General features: G+C 45.3%; 2 protein-coding genes across 2 annotated transcripts; both read left to right on the forward strand.

The window, feature by feature from the left end:
• Positions 1–2,624: 2,624 nt before the first annotated feature.
• On the forward strand, positions 2,625–6,802 carry LOC311493439 (UDP-glucuronosyltransferase 2A1-like). The gene is made up of 6 exons (XM_084552095.1): positions 2,625–3,486; positions 3,559–3,707; positions 3,857–3,988; positions 4,979–5,066; positions 5,160–5,379; positions 6,438–6,802. The coding sequence occupies exons 1-6, from the start codon at positions 2,772–2,774 to the stop codon at positions 6,721–6,723; spliced, it is 1,590 nt and encodes a 529-aa protein (XP_084408221.1). The 5' UTR covers positions 2,625–2,771; the 3' UTR covers positions 6,724–6,802.
• A 2,119-nt stretch (positions 6,803–8,921) lies between these two features.
• On the forward strand, positions 8,922–12,949 carry LOC311493437 (UDP-glucuronosyltransferase 2C1-like). The gene is made up of 6 exons (XM_084552093.1): positions 8,922–9,827; positions 9,900–10,048; positions 10,197–10,328; positions 10,895–10,982; positions 11,076–11,295; positions 12,350–12,949. Exons 1-6 carry the CDS (start codon positions 9,107–9,109, stop codon positions 12,633–12,635), a joined length of 1,596 nt encoding a protein of 531 aa, XP_084408219.1. The 5' UTR covers positions 8,922–9,106; the 3' UTR covers positions 12,636–12,949.
• Positions 12,950–13,027: the final 78 nt, after the last annotated feature.

Here is a 13,027-nt window from a genome sequence, read left to right on the forward strand (position 1 = left end):
CCTGGCCTCCAAATTCACTAGATCCCAAACTGATCAAGCATCTGTGGGATGATGTCGTCTATAAAGGTTCTCAGTTGTCCAGGTCATGGTGGATCCAAAACAGCTGAAACAAGGTCAACTGGATTTTCTTGAAGACGTTTCATCCAGGTCTTCAGCTCTAAAAGAATGGTGAGGAGTTGGTGTTGTAACAGGTGACTATCTTGTTATCAACAGACCAAATTCATGTAAGTTTCTGATGGGTAACACTCACAGATGTCCTTATTTAAACCCCAAACTCCTCACCAGTCCTTCAGAACCGAACACTTGGATGATACGTCTTCAACGTCTCAAGTTGTCTTGTAATATCCACATTCAGCACTTGTAATCCTCAATCCATTTATTACAGCACAAAGTGTTGACCTGGGGCCTCACGTACGAAGAGTTGCGTAGATTTCCTTCTAAATCGTGGCGTAAACTCAGATTTAGAAGAATTTCGAAGCACATTTCCTTTGTACATCCCAATCGAGCGTACCCGACTCCTCCCTGTCCACGCCCCTTTTAAATATGCAACTCCCTGTCCACGCCCATTTTAAATATGGAAATTATATTTAAATTGACTCTGCACCTGAGATTCCCATCTCTGCGCGATCAGAAAACGAAAACACAAGAATGAGTAAGATGGGAAAGAAGAAGAACTTCACAGAAAGGGAATTGGAGACGCTACTCACTGGAGTGGGGATGCGTAAAATGTGCTCTTTGGCACGCTGCCACAATGTTTACTTGCATTTGCGCATCACGTATGATCTGCACACTGATCGAATGAAAATGTTTCCTGCTGACATTTACAAATTCATGCGATGGCGCTTTTATATCAATGTGTGTGCAGTCGATAGCTCTGATTACAGTCAGAAAACCGTCTCTCGCTGCAAATTGCTCTTTAATGTTGACCTGTTCAGATGCATTGTATGGGAATCTGATATACCTGGCTGACATGAGGATAATTCCGTCCCACACGGCTTGCATGGCTTTGCTCAGGGTCGACAGGCACAGTCCCGATCGGTCGGAGTAATAGTTTTCACATTGATGACAGTTTCCCGACATCACCTCTAAGTGTCACCAAAGGATCGATATCTGTAGAATCCTACTTACGCCAGCCACGTCGTTGGCGTAGGGACGTACAAAATTCCCGGACATTTCACTCTTGATACATCTGAACTTTTACGTGAGCGAGTACTTACGTAACGTTTTTGTACTTAAGCAACGTTCGTACATGAGGCCTCCAAATTCACTACATCCCAAACTGATCAAGTATCTGTGGGATGATCCACAGAGGCCCCTCCCTTTAAAGGCCACAGGACACCCTCAGAAGGCCCATGTCCATTCTCTGATGAGTCAGACCTACACAATAGATAGATAGATAGGTTTTATTTGTCACATGCACAGTTATACATAGTACAATGCATTGTTGTACTGCAGCCAGTAGTAAAAAAAATATAAGTACTACAGTAAACAGTAGTTTGCACACAAGGTAAGCAAGTGTAATGTACACCGGGAGAAATAAAATAAAATAAAAATATAGACTGTAAGACTGAAGTGTAAACTTGGGGGGGTGTGGGGGGGGGGGGGGGGGGGGTTGTATATGTACATAAATTTACAGTATTAAGTATTTAGCAGCTACATGAATAAAGTGCAGTGGTATTTAAGTCCAGTTAAGGCTCAGAGTTGAGCAGGCGGATGACATGTGGATAGAAACTCTTCTTCAGCCTCTCAGTCTTTGTCCTCAGGCCTGATGGCAGTAGAGAGAAGAGAGAGTGTCCAGGGTGCCTGGGCTGTTTCAGGATCTTCTTGGCCCTTAACCTGCAATGTTTGGTGTAAATGTCCTGTAGGTTGGGGAGGAGGGTTCTAATGGTCTGCTCCGCTGAACGGACCACCCTCTTGAGGGCCAGGAAGTCCTGCCTGGTACAATTTCCCATCCAGGTGGTGATGCTCCCACATAAGATTCTCTCGATGGTGCAGGTGTAAAAGTTCCAGAGCACCTTGAGAGGGAGCTTAAAGTCTCTGAGGTGTGTGAGGAGGTAGAGACGCTGTCTGGCCTTCTTCACGGTGGTGTTCAGATGGTGAGTCCATGACAGGTCCTGTGAGATGGTCACTCCCAGGTATCTGAAGGTGTCCACTCTTTCCACCTCAGAGCCACAGATGATAAGTGGATGGAAGTCCCTCTGCTGTTTCCTGCTGAAGTCCACAGTCAGTTCCTTTGTTTTGCTGACGTTGCAGACGTTTCAATATTAGGAAGGTGGTCATAATGTTATGCATGATCGGTGTATTGAATCACAGAAATGCAAATGGAAAATGTTGTTAAGAGATTTCACTCAAAAGCACAAATGGCTTGAGGAAAAGTCTGGAGAACTAATGATATAGACAGAAAAAAAAGTCTCCCTCTCTTTCTTCAGTCAGGGGAAATGCATCACAGGCGCGTACAACTTCCTCAGATTGCGAACGAGTGTGAGTGAAGTCATTCTCCGTGCATGGAGTTACTTTACTCCAGCTCTCTGTCGGACGTCTGTTTTCTTTTTTCTTTTTTTTGTGGATTTCTTATGTAGGTTTGCTGACTGCCACCTTTACAGTCATTACCTTTTACCTCTTAGTCTGAACCAGTTATCTAAGGCGGCACAGAGCGGACTGAGTCAGAGTTCATCTACTCTGAGTTAATAATTATCTGCCAAAGAGAACCTTTAAAAGAAGAACAGGACAGGAAGGCATTTGTCTTTCCCACTGCAGTGCATTCAGTCACCATGGAGCTGCGTGTCTGCGTCCTGCTGCTGCTGCTCTGCGGGATGGGGGGAGCGTATGGAGGCAAGGTCCTGGTGTGGTACACTGAGGCCAGCCACTGGATCAACATGAAGCCGGTGCTGGAGGCACTGATCGACCGGGGCCACCAGGTGACCGTCCTGATCCCGAGCACGTCCATGTACATGAACAGCAGTGAGCCGTCCCGCTTCCAGTACCAGCCCTTCAACGCCTCCTTCTCCTTGGAAGCCGTGGAGAAGTTTCTTGAAGACTTCCTTTACTTTTCCATGTACGAGATGGACCACATGAGCTACCTGCAGATCTATATCAAAGTCATGGATCTAATGAAGGAAGACATGCAGTTCTCCATGAAGTATCTGGACGGTGTGGTCAAGTCTGAGGCCGTAATGAAGAAGCTGAAGGAGGGGAACTACGACGTCCTCCTGGCGGACCCCCTCTACCCTGGCAGTGACTTGACAGCGGATCTTTTAGGCATCCCCCTCGTCCTCTCCTTGCGCTTTTCCATCGCTCATAACTGGGAGAGGAAATGCGGACAGCTGCCCGCTCCGCCGTCCTTCGTCCCCGCCGCAATGAGCAAGCTCACGGACAAGATGGACTTCTCAGAAAGAGTGTGGAACTTCCTCTTCTACTCGCTGAACGACATGGTGGTGGATCATGTTGCGTGGAAAGTAGTGGATCAGTACTACTCCGAGGTCAAAGGTGAGGCGTCAAAAAAGTTGATGTTTCTGGTGAAATAAATAAAATGCATTCATTACGTTTGCACCGTAACAGGAACCCCCACCAGCGCCTGTGAGATGTTGGGTAAAGCAGACATCTGGTTAATGAGAACCTACTGGGACTTTGATTTCCCTCGTCCCTTCCTCCCCAACTTCAAATTCGTGGGTGGGATCCACTGCAGACCGGCCAAACCTTTACCCGAGGTACGACCCCCGGCCGCACTAATACAGAGGCCCGTTAATCTTTCATTGTCCCGCCACGACGTTCCTGTTAGAACAATGAAGAGATGTTGATCTGATAAAGTGCTGAGAAACGTAAAGAAAACAGGGGGGGCTCTCTGCTTTTCTTGCAGGACATGGAAGAGTTCGTGCAGAGTTCTGGAGATGCAGGCGTCGTGGTGTTCACTTTGGGAAGCATGATCAAGAACATCACTGTGGAGAAGGCGAACCTCATCGCCTCGGCCCTCGCTCAGATTCCACAGAAGGTGAGAGGATCTCGATTTAACTTCATAGTACTTAGATGAGACTTCTTTAACTTCGTAGTACTTAGAAGAGATTAAATTAACTTCATAATACTTAGATGAGACTTCTTTAACATCATAGTACTTAGCTGAGACTAAATTAACTTCATAGTACTTAGATGAGACTTCTTTAACTTCACAGTACTTAGATGAGACTTTTTTAACGTCATAGTACTTAGGTGAGACTAATTTAACTTCATAGTACTTTGACGAGATAAATTTAACTTTGTAGTACTTAGATGAGACTAATTTAAGTTCACAGTACTCAGATGAGACTTCTTTTATTTCATAGTACTTAGATGAGACTTCTTTTACTTCATAGTACTTAGATGAGACTAATTTAACTTCGTAGTACTTAGATGAGAGTAATTTAACTTCGTAGTACTTAGATGAGATTCATTTAACGTCATAGTACTTAGATGAGACTTCTTTAACTTCGTAGTACTTTGACGAGACTTCTTTAATTTCATAGTACTTAGATGAGACTAATTTAACTTCGTAGTACTTAGATGAGACTTCTTTAACTTCATAGTACTTGGATGAGACTAATTTAACTTCTTAGTACTTGGATGAGACTAATTTAACTTCGAAGTACTTGGATGAGACTAATTTAACTTCGAAGTACTTCGATGAGATTAATTTAACGTCATAGTACTTAGATGAGACTTCTTTAACTTCGTAGTACTTACACGAGACTAAATTAACTTCTTAGTACTTAGATGAGACTTAGTTAACTTCGTAGTATTTAGATGAGACTTAGTTAACTTCGTAGTATTTACTTGAGACTTAGTTAACTTCGTAGTACTTAGATGAGATTAATTTAACTTCATAGTACTTAGATGAGACTTCTTGAACTGCTGTTGCTAAATTCTATTGGTCAGAAGATTCGTTGGTCATTACCCAAGTGAAAAGTGCCACAGTTTTGTTAATTCCTCTTTCTTCTGTTGTTTGTAGGTGCTGTGGAGATACACTGGAGAGAAACCTAAAACTCTGGGTCCTAACACCAGACTATATGACTGGATCCCACAGAATGATTTACTGGGTGAGTCCGGTGCTTGTCCAAGGCATCGTACATATATATGAAACCAGCCAAACTACCATCAGATGATGATCATGATTGTTTGGCACATACCAGGTCACCCTAAGACCAAAGCGTTCGTCACTCACGGTGGCACCAACGGGATTTATGAGGCCATCTACCACGGCGTCCCAATGGTCGGCATCCCTATGTTCGCCGACCAGCCCGACAACATGGTCCACATGAAGGCTAAAGGAGTCGCGGTCATCATGCAGCTGAACTTCATGACGGCTGAGGACCTTAGAGATGCAATTAGCAAGGTCATCAACGATAAATCGTGAGTTCTCTGTCTGCACAAAGGTTTTAAAGGTAGAGTTAATAATAAAGAAGACTGAAGGCTATAGATCATGTTATCACCACACAGTATCAAAGGTCATGATACAACGTATATTACCCCTTCACATAGTGGCTAAAACACCGATCAGCCACGACATTGTGACCACTGACAGGAAAAGTGAATAACATCGACCATCTTCAGTTCAGTTCAGTGTTCTTCTGGGAAACGTTTGAACCTGGCATTCATTGGTGTGGATGCTACTTAGACATGTAGCACCCACCTAGACCAGACCAGGCACCCCCACCCCATAGCAATGACACTCCTTGATGGCAGCAGCCATCCCCAGCAGGATGCAGCCTGACACAGACACACACACAAAAACACTTTAAGAACAACTAAAAAAAAACAGCACAAGGTGTTGACCTGGCCTCCAGATTCACTAGATCCCAAACTGATCAAGTATCTGTGGGATGATCCACAGAGGCCCCTCCCCTCAAAACCCCCTCCACTAACAACATTGTGTTGCCAGACACCACAGGATACCCATAGACTGTATATAAATATGGATGTGTCGCTACTTCCTTGCATTGACTAAACCATTTTCCCGGGAGATATGGGCGGCGCCATCTTGCGAGTAGGGTCTGTGAACTAAAACAAAACTTATCCAAAACAATTGACACTAGAATGTGTATCAACATTATCTTAAATGACAGAAACATCCTTGAAAAAAAAATGTATTTATTTGACGTGTATTTCAGTGTTTTAGTTCGGCCCAAGTCCCGCCCACTAACATGGAAGGGGTGGAGCTTATGACCTATAGTGCAGCCAGCCACCAGGGGGAGCTCTACTTGCTTTGGCTTCACTTTTGAGGAGCTGTTCCTCCGTCCATATTTTTATACAGTCTATGGGACACCCTCAGAAGGCCCATGTCCATTTTCTGATGTGTCACAACTGTTTAGGAAGCACAAGCTGTTCATAATGTTACGCCTGATCGGTGCATGATTTATAACCGCAGCCCTTTTCATCCACTGCTAACTGGATAAAACTTTAAACCCCAGGTATAAGGAGAACGCCATGCGTCTGTCCAGGATCCACCACGACAGGCCCCTGAGTCCTCTGGACGAGGCCGTCTTCTGGATCGAGTTCGTCATGAGAAACAAAGGGGCCAAGCACCTGAGGGTCCAGGCCCACGAGCTCACCTGGTACCAGTATCACAGCCTGGACGTCCTGGGCTTCCTCCTCGCCGCCGTCCTCTTCTTCATGTTCTTCACGGTCAAGACGTGCGCGTTCTGCTTCCGGAGGTGCTGCGGCAGGAAGGGGAAGGCAAAGAGGAAGGCCGAGTGAGGAAACTGGCCTGGGACGCCAACTCCTCAATGAACGGACTTTTTTTTTTTTTTTTCTTTTTTTGCTTTTTCATGCATGTCTGATAATTACTTCAATCACTGGCAGGTGTGTTTATTTGGAATAATCACACCTGAGGTTAATTAAACATTCAGATCTGATTGTTCATTGGCTGTGAGAACTTTAAAGAAGACACACACACACACACTAAGAGATTTCATTCTGTGCCTTTCAATTGGACAATACCGCCGACAAGCCCCACCCCCTTTTCTTCTTCCTATCAGCACACAACAGCGCTGCAACAAACAAAACTTCACATCCCAAACAAAACGATATAACATAAATCAAGTGGTGTAATCAAACAGAAACGTGTCAGACACAAGTCGACAGAGCTTCACTCAAACAGACGTTTAGCTATGCTCATCATAATCTGGCTTTCACAAAAACAGAACAGAGATTATTTTATTTCAGTTATGTTTTCAGCTTTCCATCTTCCTTGAGCTTCCACAGCATCAGCTCCGTGCAGGCAGCGGCGTCCTCTGCAGTGTCATGGCCACAAACTGCAACACAAATTAAACAGCGCAGCTTTGCTTTAAATTCATCGTCAGTGAAACTACAACAGACACGTGTGCAGTGGTGACCCCATCACTCTCCTGGATGATTCTCCGGAGGTATTCGGCTGTGAGGTGGTGGAGGGAGCTTGTGAGGGGGGCCCAGACAGTGGGGGAAGACCACCGACGTGGCAAAAGGCTGCAACTAACTGTCACTGAATGCAGGCGTTTGATCACAAACCGGAGCTGAAATTGAGAATTTGAGACAATAGCATCAGGATTATGGACGTTATGACAGATCCCTCTTGACAAATATACAATAAAAGTGTCTGTGCTCCTCAGAAATTTCTACATTTCTGCATAAAAATGACGGAAAACATCAGATTTTCCGTCGATCACACAAACAAAAGAAACAAAACAGGAAAACAAGCCAATATTACATAGCTGTGAGACGAGATCAGTCCATCTGGTCAGCAGTGCTTCCAATCAATGTAATGAGACTGTGTTTTAATGCTGGAAATCTAGAGGGGGCCCTGTATCACTGGATACACCGATCAGCCACAACATTATAACCACAGACAGCAGAAGTGAATAACATCAACCATCTTGTGACAGTTCAATGTTCTGCTGGGAAACTTCTGGACCTGGCATTCATTGGTGTGGATGTTACTTAGACATGTAGCACCCACCTAGACCAGACCAGGCACCCCCACCCCATAGCAATGACACTCCTTGATGGCAGCAGCCATCCCCAGCAGGATGCAGCCTGACACAGACACACACACAAAAACACTTTAGGAACAACTAAAAAAAAAACATGAAGAACAGCACAAGGTGTTGACCTGGCCTCCAAATTCACTAGATCCTAAACTGATCAAGTATCTGTGGGATGATGTCGTCTATAAAGGTTCTCAGTTGTCCAGGTCATGGTGGATCCAAAACAGCTGAAACAAGGTCAACTGGACTTTCTTGAAGACATTACATCCAGGTCTTCAGCTCTAAAAGACTGGTGAGGAGTTGGTGTTGTAACAGGTGACTATCTTGTTATTAACAGACTAAATTCATGTAAGTTTCTGATGGGTAACACCCACAGATGTCCTCATTTAAACCCCAAAGTCCTCACCAGTCCTTCAGAACCGAACAATTGGATGAAACGTCTTCAACGTGTCAGGTTTTCTTGAAATACCCACATTCAGCACTTAATAATCCTCACTTATTACAGCACAAGGTGTTGACCTGGCCTCCAAATTCACTAGATCCCAAACTGATCAAGTATCTGTGGGACGATCCACAGAGGCCAATCCTCTTAAAGGCCACAAGACACCCTCAGAAGGCCCATGTCCATTTTCTGATGAGTCAGATCTATACAATATTAGGAAGGTGGTCATAATGTTATGCATGATCGGTGTATTCAGTCACAGAAATGCAAATGGAAAAATGTTGGAGAGAGATTTCACTCAAAAGCACAAAATGACTTGAGAAAAAGTCTGGAGAACTAATGATATAGACAGAAAAAAAAGTCTCCCTCTCTTTCTTCGAGGGAAATGCATCACAGGGGCGTACAACTTCCTCAGATTGCGAAAGAGTGACAGTGAAATTATTCTCCATGCATGGAGTTACTTTACTCCAGCTCTCTGTCGGACATCCGTTTCCTTTTTTTTGTGGATTTCTTAGATAGTTTTGCTGACTGTCATCTTTACAGTCATTACCGCACAGAGAGGACTGAGTCAGAGTTCATCTACTCTGAGTTAATAATCATCTGCCAAAGAGAAGCTTCAAAAGAAGAACAGGACAGGAAGGTATTTGTCTTTCCCACTGCAGTGCATTCAGCCACCATGGAGCTGCGTGTCTGCGTCCTGCTGCCGCTGCTGCTGCTCTGCGGGACGGGGGGAGCGTACGGAGGCAAGGTCCTGGTGTGGTACACTGAGGCCAGCCACTGGATCAACATGAAGCCGGTGCTGGAGGCACTGATCGACCGCGGCCACCAGGTGACCGTCCTGATCCCGAGCACGTCCATGTACATGAACAGCAGCGAGCCGTCCCGCTTCCAGTACCAGCCTTTCAACGCCTCCGTCTCCTTGGAGGTCGTGGAGAAGTTTCTTGAAGACTTCCTTCGCTTTTCCATGTACGAGATGGACCACATGAGCTACCTGCAGATCTATTTTAAATTTGTGGATCTAATGAAGGACGACATGCAGTACTCCATGAAGTATCTGGACGGTGTGGTCAAGTCTGAGGCCGTAATGAAGAAGCTGAAGGAGGGGAACTACGACGTCCTCCTGGCGGACCCCATCTACCCCGGCAGTGACTTGACAGCGGATCTTTTAGGCATCCCCCTCGTCTTCTCCTTGCGCTTTTCCATGGCTCATAACTGGGAGAGGAAATGCGGACAGCTGCCCGCTCCGCCGTCCTTCGTCCCCGCTGCAATGAGCAAGCTCACGGACAAGATGGACTTCTCAGAAAGAGTGTGGAACTTCCTCTTCTACCCGCTGAACGACATGTTGGTGGATCATGTCGCGTGGAAAGTAGTGGATAAGTACTACTCCGAGGTCAAAGGTGAGGCGTCGCAAAAGTTGATGTTTCTGGTGAAATAAATAAAATGTATTTATTACTTTTACACCGTAACAGGAACCCCCACCAGCGCCTGTGAGATGTTGGGTAAAGCAGACATCTGGTTGATGAGAACCTACTGGGACTTTGATTTCCCTCGTCCCTTCCTCCCCAACTTCAAATTCGTGGGTGGGATCCACTGCAGACCGGCCAAACCTTTACCCGAGGTACGACCCCCGGCCGCACTAATACAGAGGCCCGTTAATCTTTCATTGTCCCGTCACGGCGTTCCTGTTAGAACAATGAAGAGATGTTGATCTGATAAAGTGCTGAGCAACGTAAAGAAAACGGGGGGGCTCTCTGCTTTTCTTGCAGGACATGGAAGAGTTCGTGCAGAGTTCTGGGGATGCAGGCGTCGTGGTGTTCACTTTGGGTAGCATGATCAAGAACATCACTGTGGAGAAGGCGAACCTCATCGCCTCGGCCCTCGCTCAGATTCCACAGAAGGTGAGAGGATCTCGATTTAACTTTATAGTACTTAGATGAGACTTCTTTAACTTCGTAGTACTTAGATGAGACTTCCTTAACTTCGTGGTACTTAGATGAGATTAAATTAAATTCATAGTACTGAGATGAGAATTCTTTTACTTCATAGTATTTAGGAGACTAATTTAGTGTTAATGTTTCAGCTCGTCCACATCTCAGTCACAGACAAATATGGTCATTGGTAAATAATTTTCCACTTAACTGGCTCAGCCTTCATGTTCAGATCCTTAGTCAGCTGCTTATAAGAGTCATCATCAGCTGGTTTCTATTTCAAGACATGGCCATGAAACCAACCAGTTAATGACGTGTGTTACACAGTCACCGGTTATTTCTTAATAAATTCAGCTTTAAACCAAAAATAACAGAGACTCAGTGTTGACGGGAACAAGATATTCTTTTAGTTTCAAAACTAACTGGTGTTACCAAATCACACAGGTTAAATTCTGTTGGTCAGAAGATCCGTTGGTCATTACCCAAGTGAAAAGTGCCACAGTTTTGTTAATTCCTCTTTTTTCTGTTGTTTGCAGGTGCTGTGGAGATACACTGGAGAGAAACCTAAAACTCTGGGTCCTAACACCAGACTATATGACTGGATCCCACAGAATGATTTACTGGGTGAGTCCGGTGCTTGTCCAAGGCATCGTACATATATATGAAACCAGCCAAACTACCATCAGATGATGATCATGATTGTTTGGCACATACCAGGTCACCCTAAGACCAAAGCGTTCGTCACTCACGGTGGCACCAACGGGATTTATGAGGCCATCTACCACGGCGTCCCAATGGTCGGCATCCCTATGTTCGCCGACCAGCCCGACAACATGGTCCACATGAAGGCTAAAGGAGTCGCGGTCATCATGGAGCTGAACTTCATGACGGCTGAGGACCTTAGAGATGCAATTAGCAAGGTCATCAACGATAAATCGTGAGTTCTCTGTCTGCACAAAGGTTTTAAAGGTAGAGTTAATAATAAAGAAGACTGAAGGCTATAGATCATGTTATCACCACACAGTATCAAAGGTCATGATACAACGTATATTACCCCTTCACATAGTGGCTAAAACACCGATCAGCCACGACATTGTGACCACTGACAGGAAAAGTGAATAACATCGACCATCTTCAGTTCAGTTCAGTGTTCTTCTGGGAAACGTTTGAACCTGGCATTCATTGGTGTGGATGCTACTTAGACATGTAGCACCCACCTAGACCAGACCAGGCACCCCCACCCCATAGCAATGACACTCCTTGGTGGCAGCAGCCATCCCCAGCAGGATGCAGCCTGACACAGACACACACACAAAAACACTTTAAGAACAACTAAAAAAAAACAGCACAAGGTGTTGACCTGGCCTCCAGATTCACTAGATCCCAAACTGATCAAGTATCTGTGGGATGATCCACAGAGGCCCCTCCCCTCAAAACCCCCTCCACTAACAACATTGTGTTGCCAGACACCACAGGATACCCATAGACTGTATATAAATATGGATGTGTCGCTACTTCCTTGCATTGACTAAACCATTTTCCCGGGAGATATGGGCGGCGCCATCTTGCGAGTAGGGTCTGTGAACTAAAACAAAACTTATCCAAAACAACTGACACTAGAACGTGCATCAACATAATCTTAAATGACAGAAACATCCTTGAAAAAAAAATGTATTTGACGTGTATTTCAGTGTTTTAGTTCGGCCCAAGTCCCGCCCACTAACATGGAAGGGGTGGAGCTTATGACCTATAGTGCAGCCAGCCACCAGGGGGAGCTCTACTTGCTTTGGCTTCACTTTTGAGGAGCAGTTCCACAGTCCATATTTTTATACAGTCTATGGGACACCCTCAGAAGGCCCATGTCCATTTTCTGATGTGTCACAACTGTTTAGGAAGCACAAGCTGTTCATAATGTTACGCCTGATCGGTGCATGATTTATAACCGCAGCCCTTTTCATCCACTGCTAACTGGATAAAACTTTAAACCCCAGGTATAAGGAGAACGCCATGCGTATGTCCAGAATCCACCACGACAGGCCCCTGAGTCCTCTGGATGAGGCCGTCTTCTGGATCGAGTTCGTCATGAGAAACAAAGGGGCCAAGCACCTGAGGGTCCAGGCCCACGAGCTCACCTGGTACCAGTATCACAGCCTGGACGTCCTGGGCTTCCTCCTCGCCGTCGTCCTCCTCTTCATGTTCTTCACGGTAAAGACGTGCGCGTTCTGCTTCCGGAGGTGCTGCGGCAGGAAGGGGAAGGCAAAGAGGAAGGCCGAGTGAGGAAACTGGCCTGGGACACCAACTCCTCAATGAACGGACTTTTTTTTTTTTTTTTGCTTTTTCATGCATGTCTGATAATTACTTCAATCACTGGCAGGTGTGTTCATTTGGAATAATCACACCTGAGGTTAATTAGACATTCAGATCTGAATGTTCATTGGCTGTGAGCACTTTAAAGAAGACACACACACACACACACACACACACACAAAGAGATTTCATTCTGTGCCTTTTAATTGGACAATACTGCTGACAAGCCCCACCCCCTTTTCTTCTTCCTATCAGCACACAACAGTGCTGCAACAAACAAAACTTCACATCCCAAACAAAACGATATAACATAAATCAAGTGGTGTAATCAAACAGAAACGTGTCAGACACAAGTCGACAGA

Source organism: Chelon labrosus (assembly GCF_963514085.1).
Source record: "Chelon labrosus genome assembly, chromosome: 9".
Taxonomy (NCBI): Eukaryota; Metazoa; Chordata; class Actinopteri; order Mugiliformes; family Mugilidae; genus Chelon; species Chelon labrosus.